The following is a 22315-nucleotide window of genomic DNA, read 5'->3' on the forward strand; positions in this document are numbered from 1 at the left end:
TGGCATTGCTCTATAATTTGCTTATTTTTAAAATGTACTCGTGTTATATAGATAATTAACAAAATTGTAAGATAGCATTATCAATTTATATCAGATATAAAACAGAAAAATGCATATCTTTTCATTAATTAATTTGACGTAAGCAACATTGTTGGATGTGCAGATAGATAAAACTGGCTACAAAATAGACGCAGAATGTTTCAATTTAATACCACATAATTTTGAGTTTTCTAATACTTTCGACACAGTATACAATTGTGCTTTATTACATAAGAGAGAAAAAAGAATATGCGTTCTTTTTTATCTACTTATGTTTCAAAGAATATCAAGACTTGAGTAAGTAGACGAATAATTTCATAGAGATACTTTGGCAATATTCCTATTTTTTAAGATCCAGGTAGCTAGCGTGCAGTGGCTAAATATTTTTTTTATCAGATTAAATGACAATAGAAACAACTGCGATCTACAAGACATCGCAACAATTTGTGGTCAAGACATTCAAATGTGATCCTCGAGTCAAAGTAAATGTTTTCTCACGTTTCATATTGTTCAAGCAATTGTTGTTGTTGGCACTGGGTTGGCGTGTTTGTTGGGAGACTGAACGTTAGTCCCAAGATAGTGATGTATGGCCCTGATGTCCGAACTGTGAAGTTGTTTGCGGATGCATACTGTAGCGGCCTCCCATATGGCTTTTGGCATTACCATATACATTGCTCATGCGCCAGTGTTCGAAGGTTAGCGGCTTGCTAAGGTTTGTGTCTCGTTTCTTGTAATATTCGTTAAAGTCCAGGCGTGTTCCAAAAAGCTGCAGATTGGGATCATCACTTGAGTTAAGGGCCAGCAAAAAGCCACCAACGGCTTTGCCATAGGAGCCGGCAAAGCCTTCAAGTGTTCGGCAGGATGTTAAGATCTTTTGTTCAAATATCTTGCGCTCCTGGTCGCGTTCCATTTTTTGCTCCGTTGTCAATCCGAAGTGTCCGCTCCCTTCAGATTCAGCAATTGCTATTTGCATTTGCTCACGTGCTTCCAATTCGGCAAAACAGTCCTTATAAAAGTTGGCTTGCCAATTTTCCAGCGAAATGATATTCTCATAAACCACTTCCAAATGACTTTCCATATTCGTCGAAGTGTTCACAAAGCATCCAATGCTGATGGCGTGCAAGAATTTGGAGTGAGCATCGAGTATATCATCTAACGCCTTTGCCTGTTGCATTCGCTTCTGCAGTTCCACCCAATTGCATTCGATCACCTCGAAGAGCACATAGTATTGCATTTGATGAACGAAGTGCATAATTTCCGATGTGAATAGGTGCAATCTATAGGTGGCTTTGGATATCTCATCGTCCAACGAGCGCAGTGCCTGAAAAATATGTATAGAGAATTTAAAATAAAAGAATACCACATAAAAATATTAAACAAACTCAAGACAAATGGTTCAATCAACATCATTATCAGTATTAAGTCAATATATGAACATTTTGTATTTAAACTAAACTTCAGTTATCGCTTCAGATATCGCTATCGATAGCAATAACAGCGCGCAGAGCGACAGTGAAACGAATAATCGTAACATTTCCATCAGTTGTTTACATACGTGATTGCGAATGCGTGATTGAGCAACTGCAGCTGTCTTATCACTGTCTTTCCAATGGCTTTTTCAATTTTTAAGGATTTGCCAGCAGAGCACCCACGTAACTTAATACCAGCACTATGCAACCAATTCTATCACCTTGGCTGGGTCACCGGTACTGGCGGCGGCATGAGTATTAAATACAAGCAAGTCCAACAAACATAGATATTGTCACACACAGAAAAAGAGAGCTCTTGATTAAATTTTGAAACAGCAATGAAATTTATATCGCACCATCTGGTGTACAGAAGGAACGTATGCAGCCTGAGGATCTATTCGTGCAAGATATAGATGGCAAAGACTTGCAATTGCCACCAGAGATCAAGGGCCTGAAGAAGAGCCAATGCACACCGCTCTTTATGCTGGCATACAGACACCGCGATGCCCAAGCCGTCATCCATACTCATTCCCAGCATGCGGTTATGGCTACGCTGCTCTGGTCAGGCAAAACGTTTCGTTGTACACATTTGGAAATGATTAAGGTGCCAGTGCCACGCTATCTATAAGCTGCTCTGTTTAGCTTTAGTGAACTCCTTCTTTTTAGGGCGTCTACGATGAGGCTGATAAGCGATATTTGCGTTACGACGAGCAGCTTATCGTGCCTATCATCGAGAATACTCCCCACGAACGAGATCTGGCCGACAGCATGTACGCAGCGATGATGGAATATCCCGGATGCAGTGCCGTACTTGTTCGCCGTCACGGCGTCTACGTATGGGGTCAGACATGGGAAAAGGCCAAGACAATGTGAGTAACAAACAGGATGACTATATTATAGAAATAATATTCATTCCTGCAGGTCGGAGTGCTATGACTACCTATTTTCCATTGCCGTCCAGATGAAGCGGGCCGGTCTTGATCCGGAAAAATTTGAGAACGCATCATAGGCGTAAAAAGCATTAATCTAAATTGAATATTAATCTAAATTGAATATGAAATATAATAAATTTTATACTTATTGATTAAAACAGGTCTTATATGTATATATATATATAAATATATATATATATATACATGTATATATATATATATATTATTATTGTGTATCCAATTGATTATTAAAATAATTTCTTAGCCGAAGCAAGCCGTAATCCATAATCTAAACCTTATCTATTTTCCCATTTATATTTATTTATGATCCTCAAATTGTTGACGCACTTTGTACAGTGCACAGTGCGAATACAGAGCACCAACAGTTACGCTCATGTTATTTAACAGAACATCAAATGAGCGACAGTGCGGGAGAGAGATAGAAAGGGAAAAAGAAGGAGAGTGCAAACTCCAACACAGACTATCGATTTTTTTATTGGTGCGTGTGTGTGTATGTGCGAGTTAGAAAATGAATGAGTATCGAGTGTAAGAAAACGTGTGCAAAGCAGAATTAGAAGAGAAAAAGCACATAAATATCAACGATTGCCGTTGTTGTTTCACTATTTGACGTTTTTCCTTTCAGGTGTAAGCATTTTGACGCACTGTTGAAATACAATTTCGCATTACGAATCATACTTATTTGTTGTTTTTATTTTCAAATTAACTAAATCGCAGTTCAAAAGAGCAAGAACTGTAATAATGTCGCTGCAATCGGACGCCGTATTCCAAAAAATCATCGATGGACTAAAGGATAATGCTGCCAAGGCAAAGGCTATTAATGGAGTATTTCTGTACAAAATTACCAAGGACGGCAAGGTGGCCAAGGAATGGAGTAAGTAGTTGTTCGAACGCTCACTAATTACACGTCTGTGTTAGCAAAGTTCAAAGTGCAGTCAAATAGCGCGTACTTCAGAACCGGCTTCTGTTGAGATAAGTTCGCCAAACTAATTGCTTCACTCAACTTAATTTACAGCTCTTGACTGCAAAAGCGCCAAGGCGTATGAGGGACCCGCCCAGGGCGTCAAGGTCGATACCACACTGACGGTTTCGGACGAGGATATGGTTGATATTGCCCTCGGCAAGCTCAATCCCCAGGCAGCGTTCATGAAGGGCAAGTTGAAGATAGCAGGGAACATTATGCTGACCCAGAAATTGGCGCCTCTACTCAAGACGGACGCCAAATTGTAAACTGGCATTTGGCGCTTTCACAAAGTACAAACGCACATACCCCAGTTTCTACATTTTGTTGTCATCATAGTTGCGATACTTCGTCGTATTTCCACAATGTGTGTGTTTCTGTTTCTTATTTTTTTGTATGTTTATACTATGTGTAATTAGAAAATAATACATAAGCCTAGAAGAGGAATCTGTGCCTAATTAATTATTTTATTAATATCTATATGTATATATATATATATATATATATATATATATATATATATATATATATATATATATATATATATATATATATATATATATATATATATATATACATATAGGAATGTGTACTTTAAACCTACGCCCCGATACCCAGATATCGATAGCCTTCCCCTTATCATAGTATAGGACGGCAATAGCAAGTGTGCAGCAATGCTTCAGCAATTTTTTAATGATACGGATTAGATTGTGCTCTAATCTTATCCATAACTAAGCTGCTTAATTTTATATTGTTTGGTGGGGGCTTAAAGCTCGCAATTAACTTTTGCTCTTCTTTATTACGATTATACCCTGTACATGTTGTACCTGGTCGAGTGTTTCTGTGCGCTATTTGTACACATTCTGCCCTACACCTATAAGCTCGTCGATCTGGAGACTCGTAGCTGCTTCTTATAAACAATGATCATGTTTGCTTCATCGGTAACTTGCTCTATATCGATATTTCGTATAATTGTTTATCAAAATCGATAGGTTTTTAAAAATCGTTCTTTAGTGTGGGATTAATGAAAAGAGCTAACAATAGCCTAACATTTACTTATGCAAAAAAAAACTCACCTTGGCATTGCCCATTTGTAATTTCCAAATTTTCGTAGACAATACGAATTCCATGTGCTTGATGCGCCAAAGTGGCTTGAATAGGGCTTTGTATGTAGGCATTGCAGGCTCCAGCATGGTAGCCAATGGTCCGCGAACCGTGTATTGGAGTGAGATGACATCCCAACCGCAGTCTCCGGGATATGGCGTTTTGACCACAACATCCAAGTGATTCAATATATCTGGATCGTCGTACTGAGCATTGGTACATCGCAAAGCGGCATCCAGCATTGCGGAGAGATCATGTGAGTAAATGTCAGTTCCAATCTTCTCGAGCTCATCCCTGCAAAAGCAAAACAATTAAGAATTTGGATTTCGGAATTTGGCTGTGCACGTACTTCATGTTCTCAATAAATATGCTGACGAAATCGCCCTGGCCAAGCAACAAATAGCGACGCATGCCCTGCAGATGATCCAAAAGCTTGTGTGGTCCAACCATAATATCCAGCACATGTTTGGAAGTCTGCGAATAGCAAGTCTCAATGGCCGCATGCCAGGTCGTATCTGGCACATATGAGAAGATGTGAGAAACTGAAAAAAGTTTCAATTGAAAATTAATTAGGGATTGATATTAATGTCTCTGTTCTGAACTTACCATGATTATCAATGACATACTTCAGCTCCTTGCGATCTTTGACAGCTTCCTCTACCTTGCATATCTCACGCAAAAAGTTAATGCTCTTGCCGGTTTTCAGTATCTTATCGGCCAGCTCGAGTGTCACAAATTTGGGCAACATACTGTGTCGCAAGCGAAACTTATCGTGCCACAGACGATCGGCGCCAACCTCATCAAGTGATTCGATAAAGAACTCCCCGTGGGTATCCTCAATGCCTCCTTCGAGCATCCACTTTGAGATCATGCGCACCAATGGGGCACAGCTCACGGTTAAAAGATCGTTGGCCAATTGATTGACCATGGGATCACCATTGTTAAGAAATGTATAGAGAACGGATGCCAGATCACCGCCCTTCTTCAGTTGACAGGCATCGGCAATTTTCGTAAGCCATTGCATACGACGCAGTGGCTCCATATACCAGCAGAGTAATTTGAATAGCGTAAGCTGCTCGGGCTGTCTGTCCAACCAGCTTTGATCGCGATCGACATAGTCTCGCATCTGCGCTTGTCGAAACATGTTCACCTGGTCCTGCAAGAGCGCCACCTGGCCATGAAATTCACTCAGTTCCAACTTTAGTTTCGCCATAAATGCCTGACCCATGCTGCCCATCGCATTATAGCCAGTCATGGTATTGGAGAATTTGGAGACCCGATCATGATAATACCCTAGCTCGGACAGGCGCAACAGCATACCAGCCTGCACACTCGAAATGGACTTCAAGGTAAGCGGATCAAGCTTGAAGCGTCCTGTAATAACATCCTTCTTAAGATACTTTCCCTGTACGCCTAGAAATGAATATATCGCATTCTGCACAACATTGTGCTCGGTATTTATGCTATTTTGCTTTGTTATCTCCATAATGTAGTTGGGCAAGGGCACGCTGCCTAATCCAACGCTATTTTGTGTCGAGTCGTAGCTACAGGGTTTCACGGACACACCATTCTTATTGCCATTGAGGCCTATGCTATTCGAGTGAAGGATGCTGCTGCACGAGCTCCTGGTTGTGATGTCTGTTTTGCAGCGTGGCCTTGGCCCCGTCTGTTCATTATCCTCCTTTCCATACACAGAATCATTTTCCAGACTAAACAATATGAGGTTCGATAGCAGATCTCGTGTACGATGATCTTCAATCTAAAAAAGAAATAAGCAAAACAAAATGAAACTTAGAGTACTTGACTTGGAAATACCCTACACTCCGTAAATATTTTTAATTTGAATATTCCTTATCTATGTATACTTTGGGATAATAAATACTGATGGTTTGAATCCAAATAACTGAAGTTTGGTATTGACTTTAATCGATGTGACATTACAAAACTTTATCGATGATTTTTCAATAATTTTATGCAAATTGTAAGTCTTTGACGATAATATGATGTCCGTAATATATATAGTTTAGAAATTGGAACCATGCCTCCTTCCTCTGTTAACTATATTTTAAGGAATCATCATACCCTGAATTCAAATTTTGAATGAACATAGGGTACAAATACATATATGAGTACGAGTAAAAGTATGTGGTCATGTGTGCGTCATACAATTGAATCCTTATACTCACCTCACAGGAGGCCACAACGTAATGCTCGTGGAAGACTGAGCCAGGCTTGTCTTCATCTCCCCACATCGGATTCGACTCCAATATGGTCATAATCTTATCCAAGCAAATAATCTCTGGCAATGGCGGCGAACTATCAAATATATCGGGATATTTATGTATATACTGCAGGGCAAGGGGCACCATTCGATCTGGTAAATAGAAAGTTATATTTGATATCGCTGGCTAGTGATGAGACTTTTCTTATTTACCCATCAATTCCTGCGAGTCCTTGGGATGGACTCCCTCTCTGAGCTTTGAGATTAGGCCCTTGAATTCGTGTGCAACATTATCGCTATTTATGTTGTTATTCGTGTTAGGCATTGTCTCTTTATTGTTTGTTGCAATGCTGGCCTGGCCAATCAGTTATATTTATAGAAATTTATACGGGACGCGCGAGTTTGTGATTTCGTAAAAATTGGCGGCGAGGCGAAACAAAAAAAAAAACAACTGCTGGACGAATGCGTGAATAACGCAGCTAAACGGATCTTAATTGCGTTCTCGCATTGAATGCCTCAATCCACATGCTAAAAATGTCAGCTTAAAAGTAAAACTAAAACGTTAAAACGACCTACTGGACCACTATTTGTTAATAATAATAGGTTAAGATCGCGTTTTGAATTTGTTTGCTGCCAAACAATAAAGAAAAAAACGAGGGATGCTAACCGGTTCTGAACTGAGCTGATGGCGTTGGTTCGCAAAATACTCATTTCAATTAATTAATAACTCGTTAGAGCCTTCACAAAATGAAACAGACACTGCATGTATTATAAGCAAAACAAAACGATGGTAATCATTTCTTAATAATATGAGAATTTAAAAATATTAGATTTTCAGAAATAAATTTCATAATAACATAATAATATTCACTTAGTATTGATTCGTTCCGATGTATTCATTTTCTATTGAAGGTTGGCAGCGCGGTTGCAAGTTGTTTGCATATTCGTGACAAGTAACGGGTACGTAAATGTCATCCAACCAATGCTCAACAAGCACAATATATTTAAATGGCATCGTTAAGCAATTTGAAAGAAATTCCTTCTTTGTCGTCGCCAACGAGTGCTGGACAGCGCTATAATTATATTTCTGAATTAGATCAATATCCAATAATTAATTTAAAGAACGAGCTAATTAATCCATCAGCTAATCGCATCACAATCGGACACAGCTTCATACCGGTCGAAACGGAAAGCGTGCCAAAGCGTATTTCGCGCACCTTTTTCGATGGCGGCTTTTGGGAATCTTTGGCGGAGGCGCGAAGCGAAAAAACCCGCGAACAGGCGCCACTAATAAGTAAAACAGCTGACTCCATTGCATATCTGCTGGATCTCTATAACAAAATTAAACTGAAAGTATTTCCGCACACACAGCAACTGAGTGCAGAGCGAATTGCTCAGTATGCCGAGACGAGGTTCGATATATTACTATTCAATTTAAAACATATATATTTGATAATATTAATGGACAAACATTTTCAGAGACTGGATAAACAGTTCTGTGCGCTACATTGCGTGGCATGTTCATCTTTTCAAGCTAGCCGTAGCCGGCGTGGATGACGTCGTGCGCATCTATGGCAGAACAACGGATAATAATGCCGGCATGGGCCACGTTCTGAAGAGTCCAACACAAAGTCAGATCACATGCATGGCCTGGCGACCGTTGTGCGCCTTTGAGCTGGTGGTTGGCTGTAGCCAGGGCTTGTGCTTTTGGATAATTGATAATAATCTGCATCTGGGTCGCACCATCAATCCCAGCCACACATTGAAACAGTGCGTCAATCGTCATAATATCGTCTGCTACATATCTTAGCTTTCGTTCTATTGTATTTGCAGTCCGGATAATCTGCCCATTAGCTCCTTGAAGTGGAACAAGGATGGCACACTGCTGGCCAGCTCTTCTATTGGCGATCGCGCCATACTCATTTGGCATCCGGATAGCAAAAGGATGAAGCCACTGAAGCGGCTCGGTCCGCCTGGCTCGCTGCTCAGCTGGTCGCCAGGCAACGAGTGGATTTTTGCGGCAACTGTAGATCGCGTATTCCGGGTGTGGAAATGTCACGATAAATGGACTTCGGATCGTTGGGTATGCGACGGCGGAAACGTTCAGGCCACTTGTTGGTCGCCCTGCGGTCGGTTTTTGCTTTTCGTAAACACTGCAGATCCTATCTTGTATCGTCTTCAGTTCGTGCAGTTACATCTTATGACTTGTAAGTAAATGTTTTATTCTAGATCTTCAAATGTACGGGTGGGCCAAGCAGCGTGCTTGTCCAGAATTTAACGCGAGCACGTGCTATGCAGCTTACCCTAGAGAAATGTTAAAACTTGTTAGGTTGGCATGCAACAGGTAGGCGACTGCTCAAGCTTCCAGATCGTCTGTATAATGCTGCCCACAATCTTTATACTAAATCAATTGTTAATTGAAATTAAATTTGAATTGCACTTATATTTGAAATTTAATTTTTGCACAGCAAAATCGGATGACAGGGAAGTGATGCCGGTTGCCGATCTGAACGCATGCAGCCTGGATAGCATCAATCACACACTCATTGGAGGCACTGCCCAACAACTGGCATGGGATCCGCATGGCAAATATATTGTGATAACATTTAAGTCAACTAATTCTATAGCCATCTTTCGCACCTATATTCAAAAGTATGATCTGCAAATATCGGGTGGCTACTATTTAAATGGCCAATCACTTTCGGAGTATCCCAGCTTCATTTGCTTTCAGCCATTAAACAAGGATAACGATTGCTCGGTGCTAACCATCGGCTGGTCGAGTGGTCGCATACAGTTCTATGCCTTAGATTGATAGATTCCAATCAAATAGGTTTTATTTATTTTTGTATATTTGGTTTTAATAAGCGTTAATAAAGGTACACAAATAACATTATTGGAATTAAAATAACAGTCCGCTGACAAATAGCATTTGATCTTGTGCTAATATAGTGTGACTTAGATCCTAATAGTCTTTGTTAGTGGAAAGTACAAGTAATTGACAAATCAGAAGCTCGAGCAGTAATTATTGAACAGTTGCAATAATATATCGAGTATCGAACGTGTAAAGCAGCTGTGGTTCTGATCGTGCACAAGACCAAGCTGTCGCGCTTTTTAAGTGTTTATGGGATAACATATATATATTATTCAATAAATATACCACAATCAAAAATCTAACGACTTGCATACATATATGTATGCTTTTTTATATATACATATATGCTTAAAAAGCATATACGATTAACAGAGCAATTGAGTTAAACGGTTATCAAACATAATAAGGATACAAGAAGGCGTATGCGGGATCACATCTCGAACAAATACTAAATACTATATAAATATATGAGGAGTGTGTGTGTGTGGTGTTTGGTATGGTTCTTTATACTTAGTAAAGATCAGAGTTGCGTTCATATTGGTCCCATTTGCCGAAGGGCATATTGGTTTTTATATATCTCCAAAGAAATAGCCCAGAGCCTGGGCAGCCCGCACCCGCACCGTCACTTGCTCATCCTTAAGCAGCACAGCAATCTTCCCGGCTACAGATTCGGTTTGTGCATTCCGTTCGCTAAGGAAATTATGCAATATACCTATGTGTATAAATGTGGTTAATAAAGTGCGGTTAATTCTTTGCAGCTGATAGACACCCACCAATGACAATGGCAGCACTTCCGCGCACTTCTGGCCACTGGCTGCGCATCTTGGGCATGCACGAATCTATAAAGTCCTGGATGTGCTCCGTGAGTTCTAGTGCCTGTTTAATGATTTTAGAGCAGCATTAGCATTAGCAGACTTAATATTTATGATCTTTTACTTACGATCACTTTGACAAAATCGACAACGAAACTGTTGTAGTTGAGCTGATCAGTATCACTGAGCAGCTGCTGCTGGGCTATCTCATTAACTCGCACCGCACGCAACAAGCGACACACGCGGCGTAAGGTGCCCTTGCAAGCGCTAACAATGGACGGGTCTTTCTCGCTCAGATGCAGGACCAGTGGGAAAAGATTAGCAAGGAGCTGTTCGCGCAATGCCTCCATTGAAGAAGTGGGCGAACAGCTGCCATCGTCATGCTTCGACTCGCACAAGTCTCCAAACAGAATAATTGCTGCTTCACGCATCTCCATTGAATAGCTGCCAAAAAAGGGCCGTATGCGTATCGCTAGTGAAACATGGAAGGGCTCAACCCGATCGCTGGGCAGCGCCTGTAGTATGCGGGAGAGACCACGCATGCTTTCTAACGGTATGTTTATAAGGCAATCACCGACGGTATCATCCACACCTTTGAGCAAAGCTTGAATCGCCATCTCTGAGTAGCGCGGCGCCTCATGGTCGCCCAGCTGACCCACATAGCCCATGCCCTGCAGACTAAGTCCACGCACCACAGCATTGGGATCGCTGAGAGCGCCACCCAGATTCAGCATTAGACAGCTGACCAGCTCGCCGCATGGCTTCAGCGGCACCAGCCTCGAGAATAGCCCAACAGCTGCAACGCGCTGGCCATCATGAGGCGAAGCCACATATTTACCTAAAGCATTAACCAGCTGACGCATTCCGGCACTGGTTAGCTGCAATTGATTGGCCAACCCAATGGCCATGGGCGTCAACAGCTCAATATAATTATGCCAGTCGGTGCTGGCAGCGAGCTGCGTGTTGACTGTCAACACTGTGGCAATTTGCTCCATCTCCAGATTGTTGAGGAATGCTTGGAACGTTTCGAGCGCTATTTGGCAGGGATTCAGTTTGACCAGATCTTTGTTGGGTACAAACCCAAACTTACTGGACGACTTGTTTGGTTGGCTGGGACTCACCGGCGGTGCCAAAGGCAAGGGCGGGGCCAGATTCGTATAGCTGGATAATGAAGTCAACAGCATGCTGAACATATCCGCAAATCGAGCTTCCAATTGCTGCACAAACGAACAAAATCAAATATTAAATAATAAACAACTTTTGAATTCTTCTACGTACATCGTGTATGTCCTTGCAGGGCATCATCTCATGCATTGCACAGAATATAGCAAACGGTTGCACACTGGCCAGTCTTTGGCGATCGTTAGGCAAGCCGCTCCCATCTTGTGTCTCGCACAAGCCAGCGCCGCTTAGCAACTGCAAAAAGTTGTCCAGCATGAGCCCGGTAAGCTCCGCATCATTGCACACTAGATGCCAATATTCGACCAGATGCTCATCGTACGGCAACGGTTGTTGCAGCATCTCCGCGCACACAAGCTTCGGATGGTGTTTGGTCAAAGCCACCAGGGCCTTCAGAACACCAGACTTGGCCCGCGGCACCTCGCACAATTGCAGCGCCAAAAGACTGCCCTTCACCAAATCGGGTATCGCATGGAATAGCTCCGAGCCCTTCTGCTGTATGAAAAACTTCAGAACAACGCTAGCACCAATTGTGGAGCTTTGTTCCGGGTCGCGCAGCGACTGCAACAACGTTTTACTGCGAAAAAAGGTACAAATTCGTTTTTATTCTCATTAACAAAGTGAAAAGATATACTGATATTATATATACTGATATTTTAACAATGTTGCCGGTATTGAAGCTAGAGACTTGATATATACTAGTGAGTATTACCGCATAAGTGGCGTGACAAACCGCAAAAGTCTATATCTTCTCTATTCTTAAAGCTAGAGACTTAAAAATTGTATTATTTAGTTACTGTTGACCTAGACTGTTGATGTGTCAAAAAAGTTCTTAAGGCTGAGTTCTTAAGGCCTGCAGACGGCACACATGAGGATCAGCAGTTCAAATTGAAAACGATTGAGAAGTCGCCGTTGATAGAGTAGCATTTCTATAAACACTCTATCAGGTGACAAGCTTGGTTGTTTGAAATGTAGCATAGGCTAAGTGTTTCAATGCAGTTCACGCCGAATGTCAACTGGACATATCCAACCCAAAATGCCAGAGGCATACTTTGTGCGAGGCATAAATTGAGAATTACATTAGTTGAAAAGAGATAGCGATAGCTTGCATTGCCTTTGTTTATGAATCGTCTTTGGAATACTACAAAAACTAGAGATTTAGAATTCACTGGGATTTTGGGTATTTCCGATTCTGAATACCTCGTAGCATTGAGTGATTGAAATAACACCTGTGCGCAGGGTTTCAATTCATACATTCACTTGATTTTAAATTGTCTTATAAAATACAACACTGAATAGATTGTGGCTATGTGACTAAAGAGTCAATGAATAACGAAAAGAATATAAATAGGCAATAGGGGACTCATAGTAGGAACATATATTAAGAGTTCAGTGATGGCCATGAATGATATGGCAAACACTATTAAGAGATACTCACCAAAATTGCAAATACTGAAAGCTGGAAATGCGTTGCGCTATAATTTTGGCAATATCTCCAGCTAGATTATAGATTTGTTTGGGCTCATCCGTGATGATGTGCTCCTTGATGGATTCGATCTCTTTCAGCCATTCAGCGCTGCTGTCGATACTTGCAATAGTCAACGTCTCGTAGATGCAAGCGATCTCTAGCGTCTTTTGCAGAATGTCTACTGAAACCTGGCGCACAGTGCCATTCGAGTCGATGCAGCGCGGCACAATCTTGCCCAGCATTTGACCTGTTTGGTTGAATTTTGAGGGCGCCTCGCACCCGCCAATTTTCATAGACTTAATGTAGACATCCAGTGTGTTATTAAGCACATGGCTCGCGCAAATGCGCACCTCAGAGTTCTTGTCTCTCATCCAGCACTCTAGTATGCCAATGATCAGGTCAAGCGTTGAGGGAGATGCATCCAGTTCGACAATGGCACGTACCAGTGCATTGAGCTGCGGCAGCGATTCATTCAGGTGCTTGGCCAGAAAGCTGTTGTGTTCATCCTCTTCCTGCGAGTCAAACTTCATTTTCAACTGCCGAGCGCACCCGAAAAAGTTTTTACAAGCTATTTCAAAGATAACGCTACCGTCAACACACTCGGAGCTATCGCTGCCACCTATAAGAGATGTAAGGATATTAAATACATTAGAATTGATATAACGCTTAGCCTCCAACCACTTATTCACCGATGCGTATGAAATCTGTGCCAAGCTTCAAGATGGTGGGCAGCAGGGGCAAATCATTAAAAGGCGATTCAATGGGTATGCTAAAGACAGTTTCCATAATTTGTTTGCGATGCTTGAGCGGCGCAGGTAGCTGCTCTTTAGTAACAATAAGCTGATTGCAAATGCTGAGTAGGGTTTGCAATATGGCTGACATAATGGTTTGATCCTTGTGGTCGGCCAACTGAATCATCAAAAACTTGAGCATGGCGTCATCCAGATGCTGCAGCGATTGCAATGGATCCGCTTCATCCATGATGCGTCCAAAGGATTTTACTACCAGCAGATTACTCTTGTAGCTCTCCAGCTCCTTGTGCGTATCCTTAATAAAATGCAAGGTACTAAAGAAGCCCGTCGAATGCTTACGACCGCCCATCTGTGCCAGTTCAGACAGCTTTTTGATCACATGCGCTAAGTGCTGGCGTGCTATATAGCCTAGGGCGCGTGCGCAGGGTTCGATGCGTCGCTCGTATTCTGCGTGCTTGACGTGCTTGTCAAGACGCTCCTGTCGCGCCGTTGTTACAATCAAATCGATCTTTGTATGAATGCAGGCGACGTCTGTCACCTGGCAGAGTGTCAGCGCCACCGACTGCAACAGCATGCCACGCTCGGCGCTCAGATCGGGCAGCTGCCACTCTGAGTGCGGCAACTGCATGGGATACAAATACATTTGATCGGCTAGCTTGATCGCCAAACGTTGGGGGAAATGCTCATCGCGTGTTCCCAGAAACTCGTTCGTTTCCATCACAAAGTCCTGCAGCTGCTGCAGATACGCCTGAGGCTTGTTAATGTGCAACAGCATATCGGATACGCGACGTCCCCAGAGCTCTTCCAGAGCCGGATTTAACTGCGGATGATAGTACTTGAGAAAGCTAAGTATGTTCGATGATCGCTTGATACACTGTTGATTGCCCAGCAACGCTAGACATCGAGCATAGATGCTTTCGGCACTAGGAACGATCACCTTTCCGCGCTTAACTGCCGCACCACGATCCTCAGTGCTTGTCGCCCCTTCAACACCAACTGTCACTGGCAACGATGGCTGATCATCATCGCTGGCTATATCATACTCAATGTGCGGTGATTTGGCAAACAAACTGGCCAAACATTTTGCTAGATTGCCGCAAATGTCAGTGTAGTCCAAGAGCAGAAAGTAGTTCAGCAGCTCGCGTTTTAGCAGCTCGTCCAATGTGCCTACTGTTGAGGACAACATGAAGAGAGCGTTCTCACAGCTTAGTACCAGAGTGGCATGCTCCTCCAATGTGCCGTGCTCCTGGCTCACTTTGCTGTATTTGCAACTATGCCGCGCCACAAACCATACGAACTCCTTGTCCCGTATGAGTGACTTCTGTGCCAGGGCTACAATCGTCTTAAGTAGTGTTAGTTTCATTTTAACGCTGCGCTCAGCTAGCATCAGCTGCTTGAGGCAGTCGATGAGTGCCTGGAGGCGACTCTCAATGTGAACTGCACAGCTATTGAGCATGTGCGTCAATATGAGCAGCGATTTGATACGTTCTCGTTCGCTGTTATTGCGTAAATGAATGAGCAGCGTGTCCATTATCTTTGCTGCATAGTTGCCAGCCAACAGATGAAAACAGCGCAAGACCTCGTAGTGGCCCTTGACTGTTTGTGGCTTCTCGTAGTCCGGATAGACGCAGACCAGGTCGAATAGGTGAGTTATGAGCGCATCGATCACACCATCCAACACCTGGGCGTGCATCGAGAGATTTGTTTTTAGTACCGAGCACAAGAACTGTGTAACGGCATTGCGATCGACGCTACGCCGATAGAGCGTTAATATTTGAGGTACCAAACGTGGCGCCTGATCCAATATTCGATCGCTAGGTAAGAGCGGATACATGCTGGATAGCGCCTGTAATATCTCCATGCACACCTTCGGCTCACGGGAATGTAGCCACTGGTTGAAGAGAACATCATAGGCAACGCTGATTTCTGTCGCGCAATTGGCGGCTGCCTTTGTTTCGCCAGTGGGCGTATTGGTCCCGTGCTCTAACAGCGCCTCACTGAAGCGTCCAATTGCATAAGCGTATGCGAGCTTTACATGATCCTGCTTAATACCACCCAAATGTGGCAAAGAGCCCGCTAATATTGTCTTGATGTGTGGAACCAGACCCGCTGTATTGGCCATGGCCATTTGTCCGAGGCATTGCATTAGCATAAAGTGCGGCACGTTGCCCGAGGAGACGCTGTGCGCCTGCAGTGCCTCAACGACCAGATTGCAATCGTCGCCACGGCCAATGCATACCAGTATATGCAATGAGGGATTCTGTATCAATGGCACATGCTGATCCACGCTGCGTGTAAGCTCTTCGATAGCCAAGGCAATTAGCTTCTCATTAGCAGCCGTTGGCAGCGAAGTGTCTGCCCCTAGCACTCTATGGATACAACTGAAACACATATTGAAGAGATTACTAAAGCAGTAGAAGCAGGGTATGTTCGGATCCACTTACTCCAATAGCATGGAAACAGTTTGTTCGCTAAGCTTAGGGTTTTTGGCGCGATAATCAGTCAGTATAATCGTGGCACGCAATGGGTGCGTCTCCAGGATCTTCACAATCGCCTGCTGCATGGCTTGGCGAACGTGCTCATCCTTGTCTATGAGTCCATCAAATATGCTGTACATCACGCCTGTGGAATGCACAACAAATAATGCGTTAATGGGGGCGTTTCTCAATGAGATTTCAGCTCGAGTTCACATCAAATAATTTCTGTTTAGATTAACTGAGAAGGGCGGCGAGCAACAGATCAGTTACATCGAGTTATTAATATATATATATATATATATATATATATATATATATATATATATATTTATATATATATATATATATATATATATATATATATGATATATAATATTTGTAATTCTATCATGTTCATTTCGTATGACCATCGAATTGGTTGGTAGGCTAAAATATTTCGATCCAATTAGACATAAATATTTATGTTTATGATCAATGTCTATTTGTCTAATTGTTGGAAATATTTATATGTAAACATTTTCTATAAAATATTATTTTGTTTCGGTATATAATATGAAATGTATTATAAATTTAGCAACACATTTACAATTTTATTAAACTTGCCTTGTTGAACATTTGGAAACAGCTCCAAAAGCCCAAAATTCGTTCACGCATATGAAAATGTGTCATATTGGTGCTATTATATTTTTCGCCACTATATATTCCCATTTTAATCTTTATCATTCTTTTTTAGTTCAACTAGATTTGGGATATTTATACTGCTCATTCATACATACAAATAAATAATAATACAATTGTTGGTCTGTTGCTACCATTTTATATCTAAAAAACACGAAATATATTAACATTATTTTCGTTAGCTTCATAGATAATTGCTATCAGCTGGCTTAAATAAATATCACATACTTATTTTTATGATGTATTAAAAATATATGTATGTATATGCATATGCATACATATATGTTAGAGCTTATAATCTAGTCTAATCTGTCTGCTGGGGAGATTTCATCAATAGAAGCATTAACATTAGCATTAACATTGACGGTCCGATAGATGAGTGAGTTGCTTTTAATGCAGCTCAAGCTCAAAGTCGACTCGTATTTGTAAATGGGACTCTCATAAAAATAGCTCAATCAACAGGTCACACATACACACGCGCACATATGCATGTTTGTTTGTGTGTGTGTGTGTTAGTGTGTACGTACGTGCGCATATCCCTTGCTAGGATACAAAAGTAGCTAATGCGTAGTTTTATTTATAGATTGGCCTGTGGGCAGGAGTTGAAAGCTGTATGGCTGGCTGGCTAGCTGGCTTTGTTCTCGAGTTCTGCTGCTGATAAAAGTAGCCCCAAAGTGTCCGTTAGTTAAATATATGCTAATATGTATATATATTAGCATATATATATATATATATATATATATATATATATATATATATATATATATATATATATATATATATATATATATATATATATATATAAGTATATATATATATATATATATATATATACTTATATATATATATATATATATATATATATATATATATGTGTTTACGTTGCCTGGTGTATCATGCATATGAAAATAAACACATACATACGTATGCATGTATGTATATGCTCACATATGTATGTAGGTGATTCCAATAAATATAATTGCAACTGTCATATACCTTCCAGAACTGTGGGCTTATCGGCATTTGGTGTTGCAGTTGCTACTGATGAAGCACCCACTGGACTACTCTGGCGTTTGTCCATCTTCTTTGTGGAGTTGCGAGTTCTCTTCCACTTCTCCAGTTTGGCAAATGTAGTTTTCTAATTGGTTTTCGCTCGTTCAAATTTAATTTCACAATGCTCTCTGCTGCCGACGCTTAGCCTCAGCAGTGAGCAGCAACAAGTTTTTGTCTTCTTTCAATTGGCAACTTTGATTTGCAATTTAAGGCTTCTCTTGCGTTGTCAGCGGGCACAAATTGTTAACTAGTTGTCTCCACGAAAAAAAATAACTATAACAACAAACAAACGCCTTCGGTTGCACTGTAATTTCCCCGTTGCCGAGACTATAAAAAGCGAGTGTTCGGCGCAAATGACGTTTTGATAAATAAAATTTGTGGTTGTTTCTGGTCGTCGTTGTCGTCCAACCGCGCAGCAAAACGCAGGCGAGTTGTGTAGTGTATGCGACTGTGTGAGTAGTTGGAGTAGATATTGTGTGACGTTGGCATGAATCAGACTGTGGACGCAACGTATACACGCGCGATTGATTTCAACACAATAGTTATTAAAAAGTCTGAAAATAACATTTGTTTTGCTTTTTTATGCAATTATCTCGCTGTGCGCGGGCAGAACCAATGTCAAAACAACACTGTAATTGTCAACGATATCGGTATATCGGCTTGTAACACAAACATAAGTTCGAAAACAGCCAATTTTAGAAGATCATTCGATAGTTTGCCTATTGAATTTCAATTAAGTGTCAGTCTGTGGAAATTTGTAACGGAAAGTCAATCAACGGAATTAATAATTGGTTAAAAATTTTTAATGCCAAGTAGAGTTATATATAATATTAAATTAAATAAAAATAAACAAGATGAGTTTTGAGCAATGTCCGTTAAGATTTTTAATCACAATAACACATTAGTCCAATTAAAAGCGTTTTTGTCTAGATACCACCGCAAGTCTATCGATAGTTTTCGATAGCTCAAGCATATGAGAAAAATATCAAGCTATCACAACGTAACACATTACTTTCGATAATTAATCTAAACTTCGGGACAAAACGTAAAAATTTGGATTCTTAGTTTTAGTTGCATAAACCTGAATTACATTATTTCTTACAGTGCCGCATAATGCGTTTGTTAAAAGTGGGCAGCCGTATGACAGCGTTGCGTGCGCGCTTAGAGGAGAAATTTACGCTGCCTGCTCGCTTTAAGGGCACTGTCGTCGAGAAGTGGGCAAACTACTGGAAAGGACTGCTGCGTGACTATTCAGAAGTGGGCCTTGGTGTTATCAAGGAGTCCTATTCCAAGCCCAAGAAATCGATCGCCTACGGCACAGGCATTGTCGCTTTATACCAGATGGCCAAGCGCAATCCAGACAACCTCGCCTTCATGACGCTGTTGCGCAAACAAACAAACCGCATGATAACTCTGCCACCGGCCCAACAGAATCCCGAGTCAGCTGAATACCTGATTATGCTGGAGCGTGCCATTAATCAGAAGAAGTTGCGCCTCCTCTCTCTTGGGTTCTTCACGCTCATGTGGGTGGACTTGTATGATGATGATGATTGCACCTACCCGGCTATCTGTGAATATACGACAGTGGGTTATATAAATTTCTATGAGCGCATCATCGACGTAGGTTTCTGGAATCAGTTCTGGCGTCTTAAGTGGAAGATGCGCAACTACGATATTAATTATCTGTGATGCTGCTGCTCTTGAATGCTCCATTTAGATATCGTGTCTGTTACCTCAGCTTAGTTATGTTTAATATCATAAAATGTACATCTTTTAAAGAACAAAAATGCCAAATAGTACAAATTAGCATTTGAAATGTAAAAATGTATGCCATTTCACGAAGCGATTGGTGGATCTAAGTTCGTTTTCTTTGGCTTAAAATGCGCTTCCAGCAGCGCATTGCAATCCTGCAGTTTGGCCAGATTTGTGATCTTCCCCTGAAAGTTGTTGTCCTTGCCATTGCCCTTGCCTTCGAGAAGTTCCATAAATTGTGGCCCAAACTGCTCCACCAACGCCGGCTGCCCGCGCAGTACCATGTGCCCCTTAGCTCCATTGCTACTAGCCACGCCCTCAGAGACGGTAAGGAAATAGAATATTTCCTCTGGGGCGTTACGCAAAAATGTGTTGATGAAGTCTACTTCGATGCCGTCACGGCGATGCAGTGCGAAGTATTTGGGTCGCGCGGCTTTTGGTAGATTCTCCAGGCGATCGGCTGCAGCATTGGCGAAATCTTTGAGCAGCTGTTGAAACGATTTTCGTGTGGATTTTATATTTTGATGAAGCTTTTGAACAAGTTCCAGATGCTGCTGTGGTCCGCCCCTAAAACATTTACCTTAATTACCAATAGTTTATCGTGAAATGAGATTTCTTACTTAAGCGCCACTGTGAGCTGCTGCTCGCGTGTGAAAATCTCACCAAGCTTCCTTAAAGCACGTTCGCCTACAACAAAGTAAACCAAAACATTTGCCTTGACTTTCTCGGCGTACAGCAACTTGATGCACTGCAGTTGCGACAGATCGGTGACGTGTGTGCCGCAGCACATGTTCGACTCTATTCCCTCAATGCGAACTACACGTGCAAGTCCCTCATGATCCTTGGGAAGTCCACGAGGTGCACGTGCATCTTGAAACTCTTGTGCCACTTCCGGGTCTACGAGCAGTACGCTGACGGGGCGACCCTCACGTATTAGATCATTGGCTTGTCGCTCAATCAAGTCGAGTGACTCTCGGCTAATCAGATGTGGTGTGCTCAGTTGTATGTAAGAAACGTTGCCGCCCAGTGACCAGGATGTGGTGTCATACTTGAACTCTCGATCAAACAGGGCGGTAATCAGATGCTGACCCGAATGTTGTTGCATGTGGTCTAGGCGTCGGGCCCAATCCAAATGCTGCTGCACCTCGGCACCCTCCTCAAAGCAGGTTGGCGACTCCACAAAGTGAACCGCCGTACTTCCTTTGCGCAGGACACTACGAACCGGCTGTCCATTGATGGTGCCGTAGTCGCAGGGCTGGCCTCCGCCCTCTGGAAACAGAATGGTATTCTCGCAGATCACATTGAAGCCGCGTAGTTTTCGTGGCTCTGTGCTGCTACTATCTTCGCCAGTCCACTCCAAGGTGGCATAGTCGCAGGAGACAACGGTCGTCCGGAACTGTAAGAGATTAGGGCGATAATGCCGCTTTTCACATTATTAGCAAGGGATTTCTGTTGCTCACCTGTTTTAGGAAGCTGTCTTCTTGGCATTTAAAGACCATGTTGTCAATACCAATTTGCTTGGGTTAATTATGAAATCTTTTGGCAACTGTTGCAATATACAGTGCCTGTAAGTAGCGATAACAACAAAACAAATGCGGGCACTAAATATCGTAACGTGTGGATTACGTTGTGCTGCGTCAATTAGATATTTTACGTTGTTGATTTACTCGTTTTACGTTATTGAACATGTGTTTATGCTTTAACGAACACCGAGACACTGCTGTGTTTCAATTTGAAGTGTAACGTAACTGTTACACATCTGATAAAGCCCGTGCCAATTTAATATTTTTGGCATCCTGGTTGCTGACTGCTAAGTGTTGCAATTTATAGGAGCTGTTAGCGATGACAACCGAATAATGAAATATCGTAGCGTTGTTGCGCCTCTCTGTAACGCTACGTTTATTAGCTGTTAAGCATGTGTTTAAATTTCGATAACGTATTTCGAAATAGCGGTCGTTGCTGTTTTTCAATTCAAAAATTCGCAATCGTGCACATATGTTAAATCATATGCCAATCAGCTGTGTCTCGCAGTGGTTGCTGTGGCCTAATTTGTTGCTGGCCATTTCTCTGTTTTGGCCTTTTCTATTGACACAAAGCGTTTCCCATTTAGAACAGTAAGTGCCTCCTAATGCTGCCATCTCGCTTTAACTTACGCTGGCTGCCATCGCCAGGACTGCGCGCGCGCTCAATTGAGCAACAGAGCTCAGTGAGTACGACTCCTGGTGTTCATCCTGTCTGCTCAACAGTTTCTTGCCATCGTCCTGCAGTTTCAGCAGTGCGGAGCGCGTCCTTGCGTCCCGTTGTTAGGTCTTAAGTTGATTAGCTTGTATTAGCTATACATACATACATATATACATAAATACTCGAATAAGTATAAATGTATGTATGTACTTACATGGTATATATTATGTATGTACTATGGCTCTTAATCACGATTAATGCCTAGCCGCTTACCTGCACAGTGGCACGTGCAGAGATTCTCGAAAAAGAGTCCTTTGTCCTATGCTCGACTCGCAGCAGTTCGTTAT

General features: G+C 41.9%; 7 protein-coding genes across 7 annotated transcripts; 4 read left to right on the top strand and 3 right to left on the bottom strand.

Moving 5' to 3' along the window:
* Positions 1 to 210: 210 nt before the first annotated feature.
* On the bottom strand, positions 211 to 7395 carry LOC111598257 (gamma-tubulin complex component 3). The gene is made up of 6 exons (XM_023313432.2): positions 6958 to 7395; positions 6710 to 6897; positions 5130 to 6282; positions 4873 to 5065; positions 4496 to 4817; positions 211 to 1360 (listed from the first exon to the last, which is right to left on the bottom strand). The coding sequence occupies exons 1-6, from the start codon at positions 7067 to 7069 to the stop codon at positions 605 to 607; spliced, it is 2724 nt and encodes a 907-aa protein (XP_023169200.1). The 5' UTR covers positions 7070 to 7395; the 3' UTR covers positions 211 to 604.
* On the top strand, positions 1471 to 2523 carry LOC111598265 (probable methylthioribulose-1-phosphate dehydratase). Its single transcript, XM_023313444.2, has 4 exons — positions 1471 to 1776; positions 1845 to 2112; positions 2175 to 2377; positions 2430 to 2523. The coding sequence occupies exons 1-4, from the start codon at positions 1649 to 1651 to the stop codon at positions 2515 to 2517; spliced, it is 687 nt and encodes a 228-aa protein (XP_023169212.2). The 5' UTR covers positions 1471 to 1648; the 3' UTR covers positions 2518 to 2523.
* LOC111598275 (peroxisomal multifunctional enzyme type 2) lies at positions 2988 to 3877 on the top strand. The gene is made up of 3 exons (XM_023313455.2): positions 2988 to 3085; positions 3176 to 3332; positions 3474 to 3877. Exons 2-3 carry the CDS (start codon positions 3200 to 3202, stop codon positions 3686 to 3688), a joined length of 348 nt encoding a protein of 115 aa, XP_023169223.1. The 5' UTR covers positions 2988 to 3085; positions 3176 to 3199; the 3' UTR covers positions 3689 to 3877.
* Positions 7396 to 7675: 280 nt separating the features above from the next.
* LOC111598448 (aladin) lies at positions 7676 to 9560 on the top strand. Its single transcript, XM_023313702.2, has 4 exons — positions 7676 to 8156; positions 8224 to 8514; positions 8578 to 8951; positions 9213 to 9560. The coding sequence occupies exons 1-4, from the start codon at positions 7753 to 7755 to the stop codon at positions 9554 to 9556; spliced, it is 1413 nt and encodes a 470-aa protein (XP_023169470.1). The 5' UTR covers positions 7676 to 7752; the 3' UTR covers positions 9557 to 9560.
* A 607-nt stretch (positions 9561 to 10167) lies between these two features.
* Positions 10168 to 18712, bottom strand: LOC111598441 (maestro heat-like repeat-containing protein family member 1). The gene is made up of 8 exons (XM_023313686.2): positions 17979 to 18712; positions 16272 to 16449; positions 13765 to 16208; positions 13046 to 13694; positions 11707 to 12184; positions 10557 to 11645; positions 10390 to 10492; positions 10168 to 10328 (listed from the first exon to the last, which is right to left on the bottom strand). The coding sequence occupies exons 1-8, from the start codon at positions 18061 to 18063 to the stop codon at positions 10186 to 10188; spliced, it is 5169 nt and encodes a 1722-aa protein (XP_023169454.2). The 5' UTR covers positions 18064 to 18712; the 3' UTR covers positions 10168 to 10185.
* A 291-nt stretch (positions 18713 to 19003) lies between these two features.
* LOC111598463 (mitochondrial import inner membrane translocase subunit Tim29) lies at positions 19004 to 19838 on the top strand. The gene is made up of 2 exons (XM_023313723.1): positions 19004 to 19080; positions 19140 to 19838. Exon 2 carries the CDS (start codon positions 19149 to 19151, stop codon positions 19722 to 19724), a length of 576 nt encoding a protein of 191 aa, XP_023169491.1. The 5' UTR covers positions 19004 to 19080; positions 19140 to 19148; the 3' UTR covers positions 19725 to 19838.
* A 16-nt stretch (positions 19839 to 19854) lies between these two features.
* On the bottom strand, positions 19855 to 21587 carry LOC111598454 (alanyl-tRNA editing protein Aarsd1-B). The gene is made up of 3 exons (XM_023313712.2): positions 21248 to 21587; positions 20408 to 21183; positions 19855 to 20354 (listed from the first exon to the last, which is right to left on the bottom strand). Exons 1-3 carry the CDS (start codon positions 21284 to 21286, stop codon positions 19871 to 19873), a joined length of 1299 nt encoding a protein of 432 aa, XP_023169480.1. The 5' UTR covers positions 21287 to 21587; the 3' UTR covers positions 19855 to 19870.
* Positions 21588 to 22315: the final 728 nt, after the last annotated feature.

This window comes from Drosophila hydei, unplaced genomic scaffold, assembly GCF_003285905.1.
Source record: "Drosophila hydei strain 15085-1641.00,03,60 unplaced genomic scaffold, DhydRS2 tig00008148-arrow-arrow-pilon, whole genome shotgun sequence".
NCBI classification, from domain to species: domain Eukaryota; kingdom Metazoa; phylum Arthropoda; class Insecta; order Diptera; family Drosophilidae; genus Drosophila; species Drosophila hydei.